This window comes from Podarcis melisellensis (genome assembly GCF_964234715.1).
Source record: "Podarcis melisellensis genome assembly, chromosome: 1".
NCBI classification, from domain to species: Eukaryota; Metazoa; Chordata; class Lepidosauria; order Squamata; family Lacertidae; genus Podarcis; species Podarcis melisellensis.
The window spans coordinates 27,737,875-27,753,061 of NC_138528.1; the positions used below are offsets into that span (position 1 = coordinate 27,737,875).

Sequence of the window (15,187 nt, forward strand, 5' to 3'; positions counted from 1 at the left end):
GGGTTTATTTGTTTGTTTATTTTAGAAGTTCATAGGAGTATTAGCGGGATTTATTTGAAACCTGCTTTAGAAGAGGAAATGTGCAATAACATAAATCTACTATCTATTTTAGTTCCCTGGTTTTCAACATCACATGGTGGATTCCTTGTTGACTAATCTCATATGCAGTGGTTTAGCTGACAATGAACTTCATAACTACCACACTTTCCACAAATTATAAAATTTCAGTTTGCAAAAAATGCAAAAAAAACCCCCAAAAACCAATTTGCACAAAATGATTGCTGAGGTATCCATTGGATTCTTTAGAATATGAATGAAGAGCTTGTAGCCCAACAACTTATCTAGCTTAAATTGGACTCACTGTCATTTTGTGTTGGCTATCTTCCCTTGGAGAGCTGGAAGGTCAACCTATAGCTGAGAACGGTTGCAATCCTCAGCCTCCTGCCTTCCAAAGCAGAAGTAGCAACAGAATTACTTCTTCAAAACATTTTTAGTATGGTAGGTGAAACAATGCAGCACAGTGACATTTACAAATTTCTCCTGAGTGCCATAATTTGGTACCATCTAATTTATGAACAGCTTCTACAGTACAACAAATTATAGGATGCATCCTGAACTTTCCTCTCTCTTTTTCTGTTTGGGCTGCAAGCTGCATATCAATAGAGTAACCAAATAAAGCTACAGTTACTTAATTGGTGGAGGGCAATTTTAAATTGGTATACTGTGACTAAAGGACATATATCCATACTTTTTAGGCTAACAGGGAATGAAAAGGAAACATTGACATTTTCCTTTGATAACCAGTGGTATCTTTTTGATTATATAATTGGTTTCCTTCAACTGAGGTGATATGCAGATTTATTTAAATTTGATTGAAATGTGTGTGTGTGTGATCTCGGCCAAATAGATACCCTTTGACAGTCAACTTAAGGGAGAATCATCTCCTTTGAAGGCTCTGCAGCCTCTGAATCTGTGAACATCGCTGCTACCCACAGTACTTTAGGATTATTTGAGCTACGATGCATTTACAAAGGTATATTTTATGAGAAAATTTATCCAACATGCAAATTTTCATGCTGATATTTCAAATTTATTTAGAATTTGAAAATTAATACAGAAAAGGATAGGAGCAGAAATTGATTCGTACCTGAGAAATTGCTACAGGCTGTAGCATGGCTAATAGGAGAACTCTTAGGTCAGAAGAAGAGTGAAGAAGAGTTTTGGATTTGATATCCCGCCTTTCACTCCCTTTAAGGCGTCTCAAAGCGGCTAACATTCTCCTTTCCCTTCCTCCCCAACAACAAACACTCTGTGAGGTGAGTGGGGCTGAGAGACTTCAAAGAAGTGTGACTGGCCCAAGGTCCCCCAGCAGCTGCATGTGGAGGAGCGGAGACGCGAACCTGGTTCCCCAGATTACGAGACTACCTCTCTTAACCACTACACCACACTGGCTCTCTCAATGATAGATTAAGTCAAATGGTGAGAGGAAAATGGGGTATTTCTATGAGTTTAGCATTGTCTGGGAATAAGACACTGGATTCTTAGCACAAACTATTAAGGCAAAGTTATCTGCTTTCTGTTCTTATTTTCAGTGAGTGTGTATCTCATCTCTGTGAAACATATTGTAGTCTGCCCTTGCAATTTCAGAAGGAAGCTCCCAATATGGCACAAACCATAGATAAATATCCCTTTATATTCACTGTTACTTTGGCCTGCAAGCATGACAACACATTACAGAGGGAGAAAATACAGTTATTACTTGAAAGAGAGGTTCTATTTATTGTTCCTGAATTAAAATGTGATTACTAAAATAATTTCCTTAGGGGTGCCAAATCATCAAAGTTTATTTTTTTAAAAGTAATAATAGTCAATTAACTGTGCTATTTCAATCAAACAACAAACTAATTGAAGAACAAAATTAATAAACAGGAAACTCAGTATACCCACAATAAACAGACTCGCAATCTCTGCATCTTCTTTCTTTGCCCAACTAGCAGTATTTCCTGCTTATCCCACTGCACCATCTTGGTTCAGCAGTGCATTTACCGTACTAGCCAATAGATTTCTTCAGCAGCAGGAGTGAGTAGCGCAGCAAAGCAAAGCAAGTTTAAGGGGAAGGAGCAATCTGGAAGTCCTAGACAACTTAATAGGAAACCACCACTAAATGTCTCCGTTAATTGCATGAATCAGATAGTGTTGCTTTTCAGTCCTATGGGTGATTAAAGGGAAGGCAGTTAAAAAATAAAATTTAAAAAATCATTTTAAAATTTTGTGCTACTGAAATTCCAAGCACCAATTTCTGGTGGTGATGCTGTAACAGGAAACTTTCCCAAGAAGGAAGAAAAGCAACAACAAGCAGTACCAATGTTAATGATCAATATATATTAAATTTATTTTAGCTCCTCCTTCCCAGACGTCATATGTTACACCCCATTTTCATTGATTCAGAAAAGCCACAAGTAGCAATTGTATGTTTGTCAAAACCATTTAGGCAGCAGTCTACAACTTACATGGCAAATGTTCTTCCCAACTTCCTACAAGAATATTCCAGAGAATACAGATTATGAGTAGAGCCAATGCTTTTTTCTGGGGGTACGCAGGGGTACACATACCCCTAAACATTTTGTGAATCTAAGTTTGGCCTCATTGAAGGGCAGTATTTCAATATGAGTAGGAAAATGGGAGTATCCCTAAACATTTTTTTTAGAAAAAAAGCACTGGGTAGAGCTACTTTTGTTCCTTTGTCTCTGCAGAATCAGATTATATTCAGAGGTTCCATCATTTGACATGTGTATGTTGTTGTTTTTTTTGACACATTACATGCACTTCATATGTGTGCCACTCCTTAAAACACAGATGTTCCGCAAAACACCTTATACCCAACGTGGTGAACACGATCTGATTATTTCAGCTTTTACAAACTGAGAGAAATTTTGTTCAGCTCTTTGTTCCTCCAGGTGGAGCTGTTAATATTTGTACGCTGTGCACCAATATACTGTGCGGCTCCTGTATTAAGGCCCAAGGTTAATACCTTAAGAGAGAATGAGAGAGAAAGATTTCTCAGTTAGACATTTACCTGAAGGATAGTGTTCATTCACTGGCCAACCATCTACCTGAAGAGTAGCATTGCCACCATTTCGGGTAAAGCGTACGACGTGATATTTGCCATCATTGACTGGGGTGCTTTCTTCTTTGATCGAGATATCTACTGTTCCGATGTTGAAAACTACACCAATCTTGCCTTGTTCCTATGAAGAAAAGAACAGAGAGGATAATAATAATTTTTTTTAAAAACCTTTTGGATTCAGATCCCACTATGACATAGAAAGCTGGTCCACTGAATAATGGACCCATTATATGTATTTAGGGAAGAGCTTCATTAACTGGGCATCACTAGTTCATACACAGGCAATGTGTGTCATGAGAACAACATATTTGAAAAAGGACAGCTTCTCCAGTTGAGTAAAATTGTCGTTATCCATACTAGGATCCTGGTGTTGAGCTAGAAATTAATCCCTTTATGTTTCTAAAGCGAGAGATGGAAACTTTATGTATGGTATCTCACAGAGAAACTGGACCTTTAGTGTCATCGGCCCAGTCCTGTGGAACACCCTGAGATTCAGCAGGCGCCTTCTGTGGCAACATTTAAATGCCTGCTGAAAAAAGATTCTGTTCTGCTAGGCCTATGCAGGGAGTTAAGAGTACATCATCCAGAATGGTCTATTGATGTTCATTTTTGGTTTTGTTTATTTTCATTTTTGACTTGTTTTTAACTTTTCATGATTTTATTGTTTGGTTTTTATACTGTGGTAAACTGCTGTGATATATTTTTTATGATACAACAGTATATACATATTGTTATAAATAAAACAAGCAAACAAATAAAATTTAACTGACGGGACGTCCAAGTATAGTACTTTTATTGCTGTAACTGCTTTGCTTCCATTCTGTACAGAAAGGAAAATTGTGGCAATATGTCAGCAATACTACTAACATGTATTGTAAAGAAAATCAAATAATACAATAATAATAGCATATCTAAACCATTTCTACATACACACAGCAGGTGTGTTGACACATAAAACTAATATCAGACCATAGTTTCCAATTATAAAAGTGTGTACTTCCACTTCATCTTCAAAAGTAGGAAGTTTAAACCTCCCATTTGCCATTTGGAACAAACTGCTGTTTCCTGGTATGCCCAAATTCAGGAAATTCTAATTTCTTCAAACCACAGATACTTATAAATCTATATCTTAACTTTGATTTGAACAAACCACAGTTTCCTATATTTGGTCCTAATACTAAACTGTTGATTGTTCCAAACCACAAACAGCAGCTTTAAACTTCCCTCCTTCCCATACAAAGAATATAAGAAGAAGAGGGGGCACTTATAAGCCTGAGATTTGCTACAGTATATTCTCAGATCAAGGGATCATGCTCTCCCATTACATCTGAATGAGATCATAGAAAGAAGCTGCCATTAAGCAGTGGAAAGATAAAAACAGGTCTGAAATGCGCTCTAGCCCATATTGCCACATGACATGCAATTAAACAATTAAATCAAATGCTAGAGCGGTGATAGGCAACTGGGTGCCTTCCAGATATTGCTGGACTACAACTCTCCCTGAACATTGGCCACACTGGCTGGTACTGATGGGAGTTGAAGGCTAACAGCATCTGAATGTGCCATCTTGGCTATACCAGCAGTAGATCAATCCAGCAAATCTCCAGAGACTCAAAAAACTGTTTTGGTCGACTGCTTCAGAAAGTAAAAAATGAGGATTCAGTGAGTGCAAATACAAGGTGCCTTTGACATAGTGTGTCACAACTTGAGCAGACTTGAGATAAGCCATGGTAGAGTTGGAGCTGCATCAAATTAACTTAGAACCAAGTCATTTGCATAATTGCTATTGTTTTAACTTGAGATTGAAAACAAATATCGCCTGAATATAAGATTTTACATGGAAATGAACATCTGCTTCACAATCTCAAACAAGCTGGGCTTGGTCCCAGCCCACAGTTCCTTCTGCCATACATAAGTCTCCAAGCATCAAAGAGAATAATAGCAAACTGAACTGCAATGTTGCAACAGCCAACTGTGAGAGCCGGAATGACTTACATGAGTGCCAACAAAAGGAAACCTGAACATGTAAGGACAGAAAAGATAGAGTTGCTAGCTTCCTATGAGTGAATCCAACTGCCCCTGCTGATGCCCAATTGGCACATTGTCGAAGTTACACTGTGCTGTAGAGACTTACAGCAGAAGCCTTGAACTACACCAGAAAGGATAGGGTAAAGTGTGTTTGTTATTTGCTGACTCATATAAGGACCCTTAGCTTAGTCGCAGGGCACATGCAGAAGGTCTCAGATTCTGCATCTAACATCTCCAGTTAAAAGGATCAAGGACCAGGTGCTAAGACTCTGCCTGAGATCCTGAAGTATGGACCACTGACGTGACAAGGCAGCTAGATTGCTATCAGCCAAAGGCTGGCTCAATGCATGGTGGCCACATCTAACATGAAGAGCCAGAATAGGCTGTGCACCATTACCCCAGAAATAGGTTTCCAACTGTAGATGGAAGTAACTTCAAAATCTTAGATCAGAGATCACAGAAGCTTGTGAGTAGATCTCTGCAGAGCAGAGGTTTTCAACTATTTTGAGTCCACGGCTCACTTGACCAACTACATTCTTTCTGCAGCACCCCTGTGGGGCTCAGGAGCCCAGTTATGTCACCCCTCGCCTGCAAAGCTGGCAACCTCTCACCCTTTTTCCAACACCTTCCCTTGTGGTGTGTTCCCCCAGTGTTCTCTCTTTGGGAGTCCTCTGGGCAGCTGCTGTTGCTGCTGTCCCTGGTCTCTGAGCTGCCCCCCTGCCCAAAGAGGGGTGCCTCCCAGAGATACCATTCGCCTGTGCAGCTTATAGCCAGGGCTGCTGCCATAAACAGCTGTGCAAGCCTTTGACAGGCAGAGACACATGAGAGGGCATCAGAGGAGGGAAGGAAGGAAAGAGGGACAGAGGCTAATGTTGCCTGCGGCACCTCTGAACACCATTCAAGGCACCCCAGGGTGTCACGGCACACTGGTTGAAAACCACTGCTGTAGAGAATTATGAGAGAGAGATGAATAAGCAATCATTACAGGTGAATTCTGTGCTAGTCACTTGGTGATATCTTAAAACACCAAATGCAATTGTACCAACTTTCCCCCTGTCCCTCCCTTCTCTCCTGCTTCCAATAGCTTGTATATGTAATTACAAACCATAGCAGCTAACACCTAGGGGCTGAGGAGTCTTCAGCCCCCCCATAAAATAGTTGAGCCCCCTCTCCCCCAGTTGATGGGCACTGCCATTCAAATAGTGTCCATACAGGACAGGGCTTACTTGAGTCTCCGCAATATTTTATTCAAGTTGTCACCCCTGTTACAAGCCTAACAAACCATATTTTTATGACCCCCTAATGATTACTGACGATTATTATCCTGTTTTTCTGGGGGGATGTAAACAACCAACAGAGCAAATATACCACCAGGAGTGAACTCCTGGCAAATATTATTGCTTGTAAATAGAGTAAAATGGTAGACCCAGCACCCGGATTCCGTTCAGATCCTAGAACAGCTGCGAAACCCTTTGCTTCAAGTCTCTTAAAACACTTCCGAAAGCAGAAGCTGAGTGAACAGCTTGGTTGTCTGCATCTCAGACATGAAGAAAATCTCAGTTGTCATTTATTGGCCAATCACATTCTTCTGAGGAAACTTCTGCATGCTGTATTTATTCTCCATCAGCATAACTGCACTGCAAGTTTGTAAACTTTGGCAGGGGAAGGCATGCACAAATGCACTGATGGTTACACCACGAGAGGATAAAAACAGCTGTTTTCAAACAGCTGGCTAAAGCTCCGTTTGTGAGAGATGTCTTCTTACTATTTCCCATTTTCAAGAAAGAAGGTGGAGGGTGTCACGTCTTTCAGCAAGCCAGAAGTCATGCTCTCGCTGGGATACGGTGGTGAGAGCTTCATAAGCAATTTGAACTGGCATTGTTTATAATGTTAATCAATGGCACGCATTGATCTCTTAACATGAATTACAGGTACAGCAATTCATGCAGGGGCTGGGGAGGTGGGGAACAGGGGATCCCCCACTGCATCACCCCTCTTCTGATGACCAGGAGAAAGACAGGGGAGAAAAGGAAGGTGGGGAAGCAGTTTCCTTTCCTCTCTCCCCCCCCCCCCCAATGTTTGGCGCTAGGGTTGCCATATTTCAAGAGGTAAAAATCCAATCACAAAAAGCGTCCAAGCCAGAACCAGAGCCACCCATGCATAAAATACAGGGCATTTGCTTGAAAATGTAAAATTCCCCTGGATGGGCATGTAGGACCTTCAAAAAAGGACAAGTCTGGCCATTTCTGGACACATCACAACCCTAGGCTGCAACCCTCCAGTAATAAATAACTTTAAAACGTTACTTATGAAAATAAAGGTTCTCCTCTTCCATGAGTTAACGGTGTTTCCAGACAATCTGATTGTTGAGCATTCATCCTGATTTGTTTGTGGGGAGATTAGACAAAGTCACACAAAACTGGTGCACTGTTGATTTGTGGAACTCCCTGCTGCCAGAAACCAAAAAGGCATTCATTCCTCTTATTGAGTTATTTGGATACCCAATATCTCAATGACAACCAATAGGGCCACCTCTGCAGTTCTTAATACCCAAGGGGTCTGTAGCGAAGGAGGCAAGGGGTCTGTAGCAAAGGAGGCTTAATACCCAAGGGGTCTGTAGCTTTTTGAGGCCTGAGTCATATAGGGCTTTCAACACCAATGTGAGCACCTTGAATTGCACCGAAAACTAACCGGCAACCAAAACGGCCATTCCAATGAGACAAAGACTTGGAAGCACCTAAAGAATGGGAAACTTGCTCAGCTGAAGAAAATATGACCTATCTCAAAATGTCTTTGGGGAGACTGTAAATAACACCCATTGATTTCTGGCAATTAAAGATGGCAGCAGATGAACTGGCTGTTGCCTAAAACACAGCCAGGCTTAAACTTGCAGACAGTGTGGAAGGCGCCACATAAAGCTTTTAATTGTTAATCATCTCAATCAAGCTGGTCATCCCAGTTGCTGCATGTTTGTGAAATCATAGACTAATAGGGACTTCCAAGAGTCATCAAGTCCAACCCCCTACAATACAGGAATCTCAACGAAAGCATCCAGGACAAATGCCATCCAACCTCTGCTTAAAGACCTCCGAGGAGACAGAGTCCACCACCTCCCAAGGGAGTCTGTTTCACTGGCGAACAGCTCTTACTGTCAGAAAATTCCTCCTGATGTTTAGTTGGAATCTCCTTTCTTATAACTTGAAGCCATTGGTTTATGTCCTAACCTCCAGAGCAGGAGAAAACAGGCTTGCTCCATCTTCCATGTGACAGCCCTTCAGATATTTGAAGATGGCTATCATATCTCTTTTCAGTCTCCTCTTTTCCAGGCTAAGCATACCTAGCTCTTTCAACCACTCCTCATAAGTCTTGGTTTCCAGACCCTTGATCATCTTGGTTGCCCTCCTCTGCCCTCTGAAATGTGATGGCAGTGGATCTGCAGAATGCACCCTAACCAGAGCTGTCTGTCTTGGCATATAGTCTCTGTGTGAGTGAGAATTACACTTGGCTCTGGGAGAAATCCTATAAGGACGGACCATCTAGTGCCAGAGGAGATGGATAAACAGGTCTATCATATTGTCAGAGGTCAATTAGCTGCAATACTGCAGCATAAAGAGGGTGAAGGGGCAAGTGGCTTTTGACAGCATTAATCAATTGGAATTTGCTTTTGGAAGCTGCATGTTGGGCTGAAACTATTTCCAGCCCTCTTTCCTAAAGCAATTCATTTAGTTATGGAACTGGTGGCATAATTATATAATGCATACTGCAAAGTAATATATAGCGGGGGAAAGATGTGTAATAGCTTCTCAGTGTGGTTCATCAGGACCGCAGCTGGGATGCTGCTTTCACTGCTGGACATTTCATTACCAGACAGATATCGACAAACCAGGGGGGTTCCAAGAAAAATCAAGAAAAATGGTCAGGCAATTGCAGAGAATGATTTAAGAAGGAAAATACAGCTATACGAAACTATCATGGCATATAAGCAACTCATTTCAGCACACCAAACAGATCAATTGTCAATCCTCTCCCCGCTCCTGCCTCCCTCTCTCTCACACATACCTCCTTCCCATGGAATATGCATTGAAAGCATATTTATTTACCCAGCCCTTTGAATGTTGGGAGTTCTGGAACAGTATGCGAGGAATTTGATATGATTTTAATATGGATATGTGTGTGGTTATATAGTCACCCATGTGCTAGTAAATATAAATAAATAGTACAAAAAATGATCTCTGAGGTCCACTTTGAGAATCAGTGCAAGTCCTCCTCAGGTGTTTAGGTGTAGCTGTGTGCTAGCTTTAATTATTCACACAACCCAGTCACAAGTGTCCCCAAGCATGCTGGTTCTGCTTCTAATATTTGTATGTCGAACACAGTTGCATTTTCACCCCATCCTTAGTTCATAATAATATAATATATATATTAAATTGTCTTTCAAACATTGCAAAATCAAAATCCTCAGCTTAAGCAGCACATGATCAGTCTCTGAGAAATCCAACATTCATTTAAGAAATTTCACCACCATTATTCCACTCAGGCAAACTGTAATTTAGTACAGATTCTTTCAGGTTGTAATTAGTTTGAAAGTGCATTTACTTTGCTGCTTGTTTTTTGGTGAATTGTTCAAGAAATGATCTATGGTCCACTGCTGGATTACTCCCTTGTTTCTAGTCTAAAATGCTGCGCCAATCTTTGGCCTAAGCATTTCAGAGACTACTCCAATACCCAGCTTGCACTCAAAAGCCAGTCTATGCTAAGTTCAACAGCAGGGTTTCCATGAAAAATCATCTGACATCAAAAGCAAAACATTTGTCTGCATGAGCATTTGGAAGCTGACACCACGGCTGTCATAACAATTAGATATCTGATTTGCTTTTCATTGCCTTTCTAATTGGTTGTAGTAGGCTGCCTCAGACTAATGATGAGGTACAATAACTTTTTTCCTTATAAAACAGCACGTAAATAGAACTGATGCTTTATAAGCAACCTTGAAGTCATGCCATTTTCATCAGAAAACTTCAGAAACAACCTCCGCCCAAACACCTTTCTTCAATACTTTTAAATAAGAGAGGATTGCTCCTAATATTCTGATTGTAACATTCAGGGAGGGAGGGAAGGAGGAACAAGTACATATTTTATGCAGACCTGGAAAAAAAATCATTTCATACTTTGGTCCAACGTGCTACATCTGAGCAGAAAAAGCTACTCACACATGCCGTATTGATGGAGCTTGAATATTTGAAGGTTGGGCATTTATCAAAGAGTCAGAGACAAAAGGTGGCCTTTCCTTTCTTTGACCTTGGTCTGATGTGAGTCGAATACAGCTCACCACATGCTCTAACCTCAGCTTGTCAAATTGTCCTGCCTGCCTAGTTGACTGGAAGAGCTCATTTAAGAGGGGATCAGGTCAGTGGCGTGAAATGCAAAGAGAGAGAAGAGAGAAGGGTGATGAATGGCTCTGACTCCTTTTCAGTCCCATCCTATGCAAGTGAAGGACAGGAATGGCAACACTGTGCCAAGCAGGAGCACAGGTGTGGGGAAGGAGGAGGAGGGAGCTCAGAAACACCGCAAAGAGAATTGGAAAGCACAGTTCATCTCCTCAGCCTCTGCCTATTTCCTGTGCTCTACAGGCACCAGCTCAATCCCTGATCGTCAAAGATGAGGTCTATATTGCCCACAAGGGCAGCACAAAAGTACTGTTGTTCAGCATCCATTATTTCTGTTGAAATTTGGAGCAGCTTGCATCTGGTGAGGCTGGCTGGGGTCAAGCACTTACTGAATATGCCACACATAAATGCTATATCTGATTTTTTCTTTCTTTCTTTCTTTCTTTCTTTCTTTCTTTCTTTCTTTCTTTCTTTCTTTCTTTCTTTCCCTATCACAGCTGTTGGCCTAAGAGCTTGGGTACTTTTTTCTGATGGGGGAAATGCAACAAATGCAGAGGTCAAAGGGGGGGGGGGTTAGATTTAGATTTGCCGTACCACTCAAGCACCAGAAAGATTATATTGTGTGCGTTCATGCATTCAAAGGTATTCAAATATAAAAAGCACACATATACATCCTCACAAACAACATTTGGAAGAAAATAGCTCCAATTTTAGCATTGCCATTTAGCATTATACATAGTGGATGTCCGTGGGAAATTTCCTCCCAATTCTAGTCTCAGAGATGGCAGTGGAAGGCAGAATCTGGACTGGGCCTTCAGCAAGGAAAGGGGATAAATAATCTTCCCCACATCCATGGTTCTATTCCAGATCCCCTTACAGCTGCGATCAAAAGTTCACAGTCTCCAGAAACGTGCTTTTCCTGTAGCTGTTTAGGCCTCATGTCTAGGATTAGGACTTGCAGGGTGACTCTTCTTCAGTATTTGGGCATCTAAGATCAAAGAAGAGAAGAGTAGCATATTTTTTTCCTGGTCCTGGGGGAAAGTATTGAGACTGCAGTCCTGACTCTGCTACCTGTGAGTAAAACCTTTTTGCATTCAATAGGACTTACTTCTGAGTAGACATAGTTAGGATTGTGCTGTTCAGGCAGGTTACTAAAGATATCACAGGAAATACTTTGCAGGGTTTTACTTCTTTCTTTCTTTTTACACATACATACATTGAATCACAGTTTAAATTTTTAAGATTCATTTTGCAGAATCTGCTTTTTACATATGAATGCTAATTAATAACCTGCATCTTATTATAAAACTCCTAGATTTGATTTCCCAAGCTTTGCTATGCTGAGAAAGGGTAATGAGTTGTAATTGCTAATGATAATGGTGCTCTCACCCATGGAGTGCTTTGGTGATTTTTCACCATATAATAACTTCTAACATTCTCATGCGATATGCAATCGTTATTATTTCCATTACACAGAAGGGGTCCCAAGAGGGAGGCATCAAGTCCAAGTGAGCCCTTTGGGGAGCGATGATGGCAAGGGCGTTTGGTTGTGGATGGGATTGCTCCCAGGTGAGAGATTAGAGCAGCTGGTGGGTGAGATGTGGCTTAACCCAGCTTCCACGTGAGAAGTTGAATGCTGGGGAGCTGCGTCTGTGGCAAGAGCATGAATGCAGCTCACAAAGGCATATCCAGTGTGATCAGTGGCTATTTGGTGAGATGATGATGATGATGATTTATTATGTTATGAATAATAAGAATGGATACTAAGACCACTCATGACTGCTGTGGAACCCTGAATCATGCAGTGAATCTTGAAACACAAAACACTCAAGGTGGCTCAAAACTTTTCTCCCTTTGTACATGAGTTTAGATTTTCTCAGGACAAACATGGGATTAATGACAGAATATTCAAAATCATGTAATCTAGTGACACAAGATAAGTGAAAATCAAAACAACACAGCTTCACTGGGAGCAACGCGCCTCCGTGTGTGTGCATGCAAGTACACACACAGACACACACACCAGTCCCATTGCAATCAATGCTGAGATATCATTAGGAGATGGATGTCGTAAGGGAACAGGTGGGTGTCAGCAGGGGAACATGCAGGAAGTAGCCACTGGCTAAGAGACACAGTTAAGGACAAGAGGCAGACAGCCTGGTCTGGATGTCTGGAATCTGAACCAAGGAGCCCATAAAGTCCTCGCCTGCCCACGGGCTCAGTATGAGTCTGTGGTCTCAAATGCTACACTCACTACTGAATTCTGCCACAGCATCCCCATCCCCTGGCTTGCAATACACACACACAGTGGACATTTGCCAATATAAACTCATGAATCCTTAGCATTTTGAACATGGTGATTTATATACCTGTGCTCCGATGACAAGGTAGCAAGGTGGCCGGGGTGCACTGTTGGCTTGCTGGACCCTGTGGACATTTATATTCATCACATGGCATGAATGACAAATGATACCATGTCAGCGAATGAAAGCAAAGTGTCTACATATCACTTGGCGCTTAGGTAACATTGCTTATCTGCCATGCTCATCTGCCATCCCTGCCCACTAGATAGCCTGTAATTTAGTTAACAAAAGGAAGAATTTCAGAGAATGATCACCTTACTGCCTGTCTGTGATGCCTCTTAAGGTTATAGCAGCACAAAACAAGAACTTTGCTTCTATCTAAACCATTTATTTAACTGTTTCTTCATAGTTTCATGGACTGTTTCTGTCCCTTCCCCTCTGAAGGTGAGGAAAGTCTTCCTATTAGGCAGCCTGGTCTTCAGGTTGGAGTGAAGTTGTAAAGCTACTGGTTGTTATGCCCTTCCACGAAGTGTGACATCTTCCACTTGGGCAGGAGGCTGAAGCAGCCAGAAGAACACAGCTAGAGGTTTGGACAGAAGGACTGGAATGCTTCCGCCAGTACAGCCAGCATCGCAGATGGACATAGTTTCTCCTGCTCGTTCTCACTTAGTAACATAGGAAGTTGCCCTATACTGAGTTGGACCATTGGTCCATCCAGGTCCATACCCATCTTCCCCAATCTGATGCCCTCCAGTTGTTACTGGACTACAAATCCAATCAGCACCAGGCAACATGGCCAATGGACAGAGACGAGGGGAGTTGTAGTCTAAAATATCTGGATAGCAGTAGGTTGGTCTACTAGGGTTTTTTTTGTCATTTTTTGCAAAGTTTTTCAGTGAGGGCGGGTCTTAAAAATATGTTCTTGGGTGTGACGAATTCAAAACTGCTATTATATTTGTGATTGGACGACATTTAGCTTGATAAGTCTATGTTTAATGAAAAAGCACCTAAACTGCTTTTGAAAAACCAAAGAATTTTGATTTTACCTTCTGAAAATGCCAGGTAATGAGTGATTTATAAACTAATTTAACTAACTAACTAACTAACTAACTAACTAACTAACTAACTATAATATAACTAGCAAAAGGTAAACGTAAAGGACCCATGGATGGATAAGTCCAGTTGAATTGGACTATGGGGTGTGGTGCACACCTCCGCTTTCAGGCTGAGGGAGCTGGCGTTTGTCAGCAGACAGCTTTCTGGGTCATGTGGCCAGCAGGACTAAACCGCTTCTGTCATCATGATGAGTGCCAGAGCTCACTGAAATGCCATTTACCTTCCCACTGCAGCGGTGCTTATTTATCTATTCGCACTGGTATGTTTTCAAACTGCAAGTACTTGGCAGTCATTTTTAATGATTTCTATGCAATTTTACGCACATGTTGCTTTTCCAAGCAAAACTAAGTTATATTAATTTAAGCAAAATACTTTCCCCCAAGTTATGTTACAACTTTTTAGCACTCCTCATTTTTGGAATTTGCAAGTTGAAAAATTCCACATGTCCTACTAGTCTACAGTGACAGGCAGTATCTCTCCAGGATCCTACAGATGCCAGGGATCGAATCTAGGGCCATGTGCCATGTGCTACCACTAAGCTATGGCCTTTCACCAGTGATGTACACCTGTAGTTAGGAGAACAGGCACTGAACCTCTGCTCTACTGCCACGTTTGCAAGATGTATGCCTAAGGCAGTGCCCACTTATTTTTTAAAAAGAAAATAATAGTGTCAGGATGTGTGGCAGCAGTAACTGCACCTCTTGAAACCTGAAGCCAATTCACATCTTCTTTCTAGTGTGCTGCCCAGGTGGGGAAAACCTGTTTGTTTGGATGATCTCACAATAGCCAACCCCGCCAATCCTCCTCATTACCTACTTAGCAGAAGAGCTCCGGTGGACTAAAATAACAGAAATCAAGCTTTCCTCTTTATCAAGAGTGCACAATTCAGTCTCCCTGGATGTATGTTCACTGTCCTTATGCCATTGGTTCTGCAAGTACAGTGGTACCTCAGGTTAAGTACTTAATTCGTTCCGGAGGTCCATTCTTAACCTGAAACTGTTCTTAACCTGAAGCACCACTTTAGCTAATGGGCCTCCTGCTGCCGCCGCGCCGCCAGAGCACTATTTCTGTTCTTATCCTGAAGCAAAGTTCTTGACCTGAAGCACTATTTCTGGGTTAGCAGAGTCTGTAACCTGAAACATATGTAACCCGAGGTACGACAGACACAACACAGTTCTGAAGGCTCTCCACAGACAGTTTGGACTCATGCATGGAAGATAACGCTG

At 41.6% G+C, this 15,187-nt stretch overlaps 1 protein-coding gene across 26 annotated transcripts in view; it reads right to left on the reverse strand.

The window, feature by feature from the left end:
• NRXN3 (neurexin 3) overlaps positions 1-15,187 on the reverse strand; it is a 1,185,406-nt gene that overhangs the window by 155,217 nt on the left and 1,015,002 nt on the right. For all 26 annotated transcript variants that reach the window (XM_081908656.1, XM_081908654.1, XM_081908650.1 and 23 more), the window contains one exon: positions 3,077-3,248. In XM_081908656.1, coding sequence (XP_081764782.1) covers positions 3,077-3,248 — 172 coding nt within the window. The remainder of the gene's footprint in view (positions 1-3,076; positions 3,249-15,187) is intronic.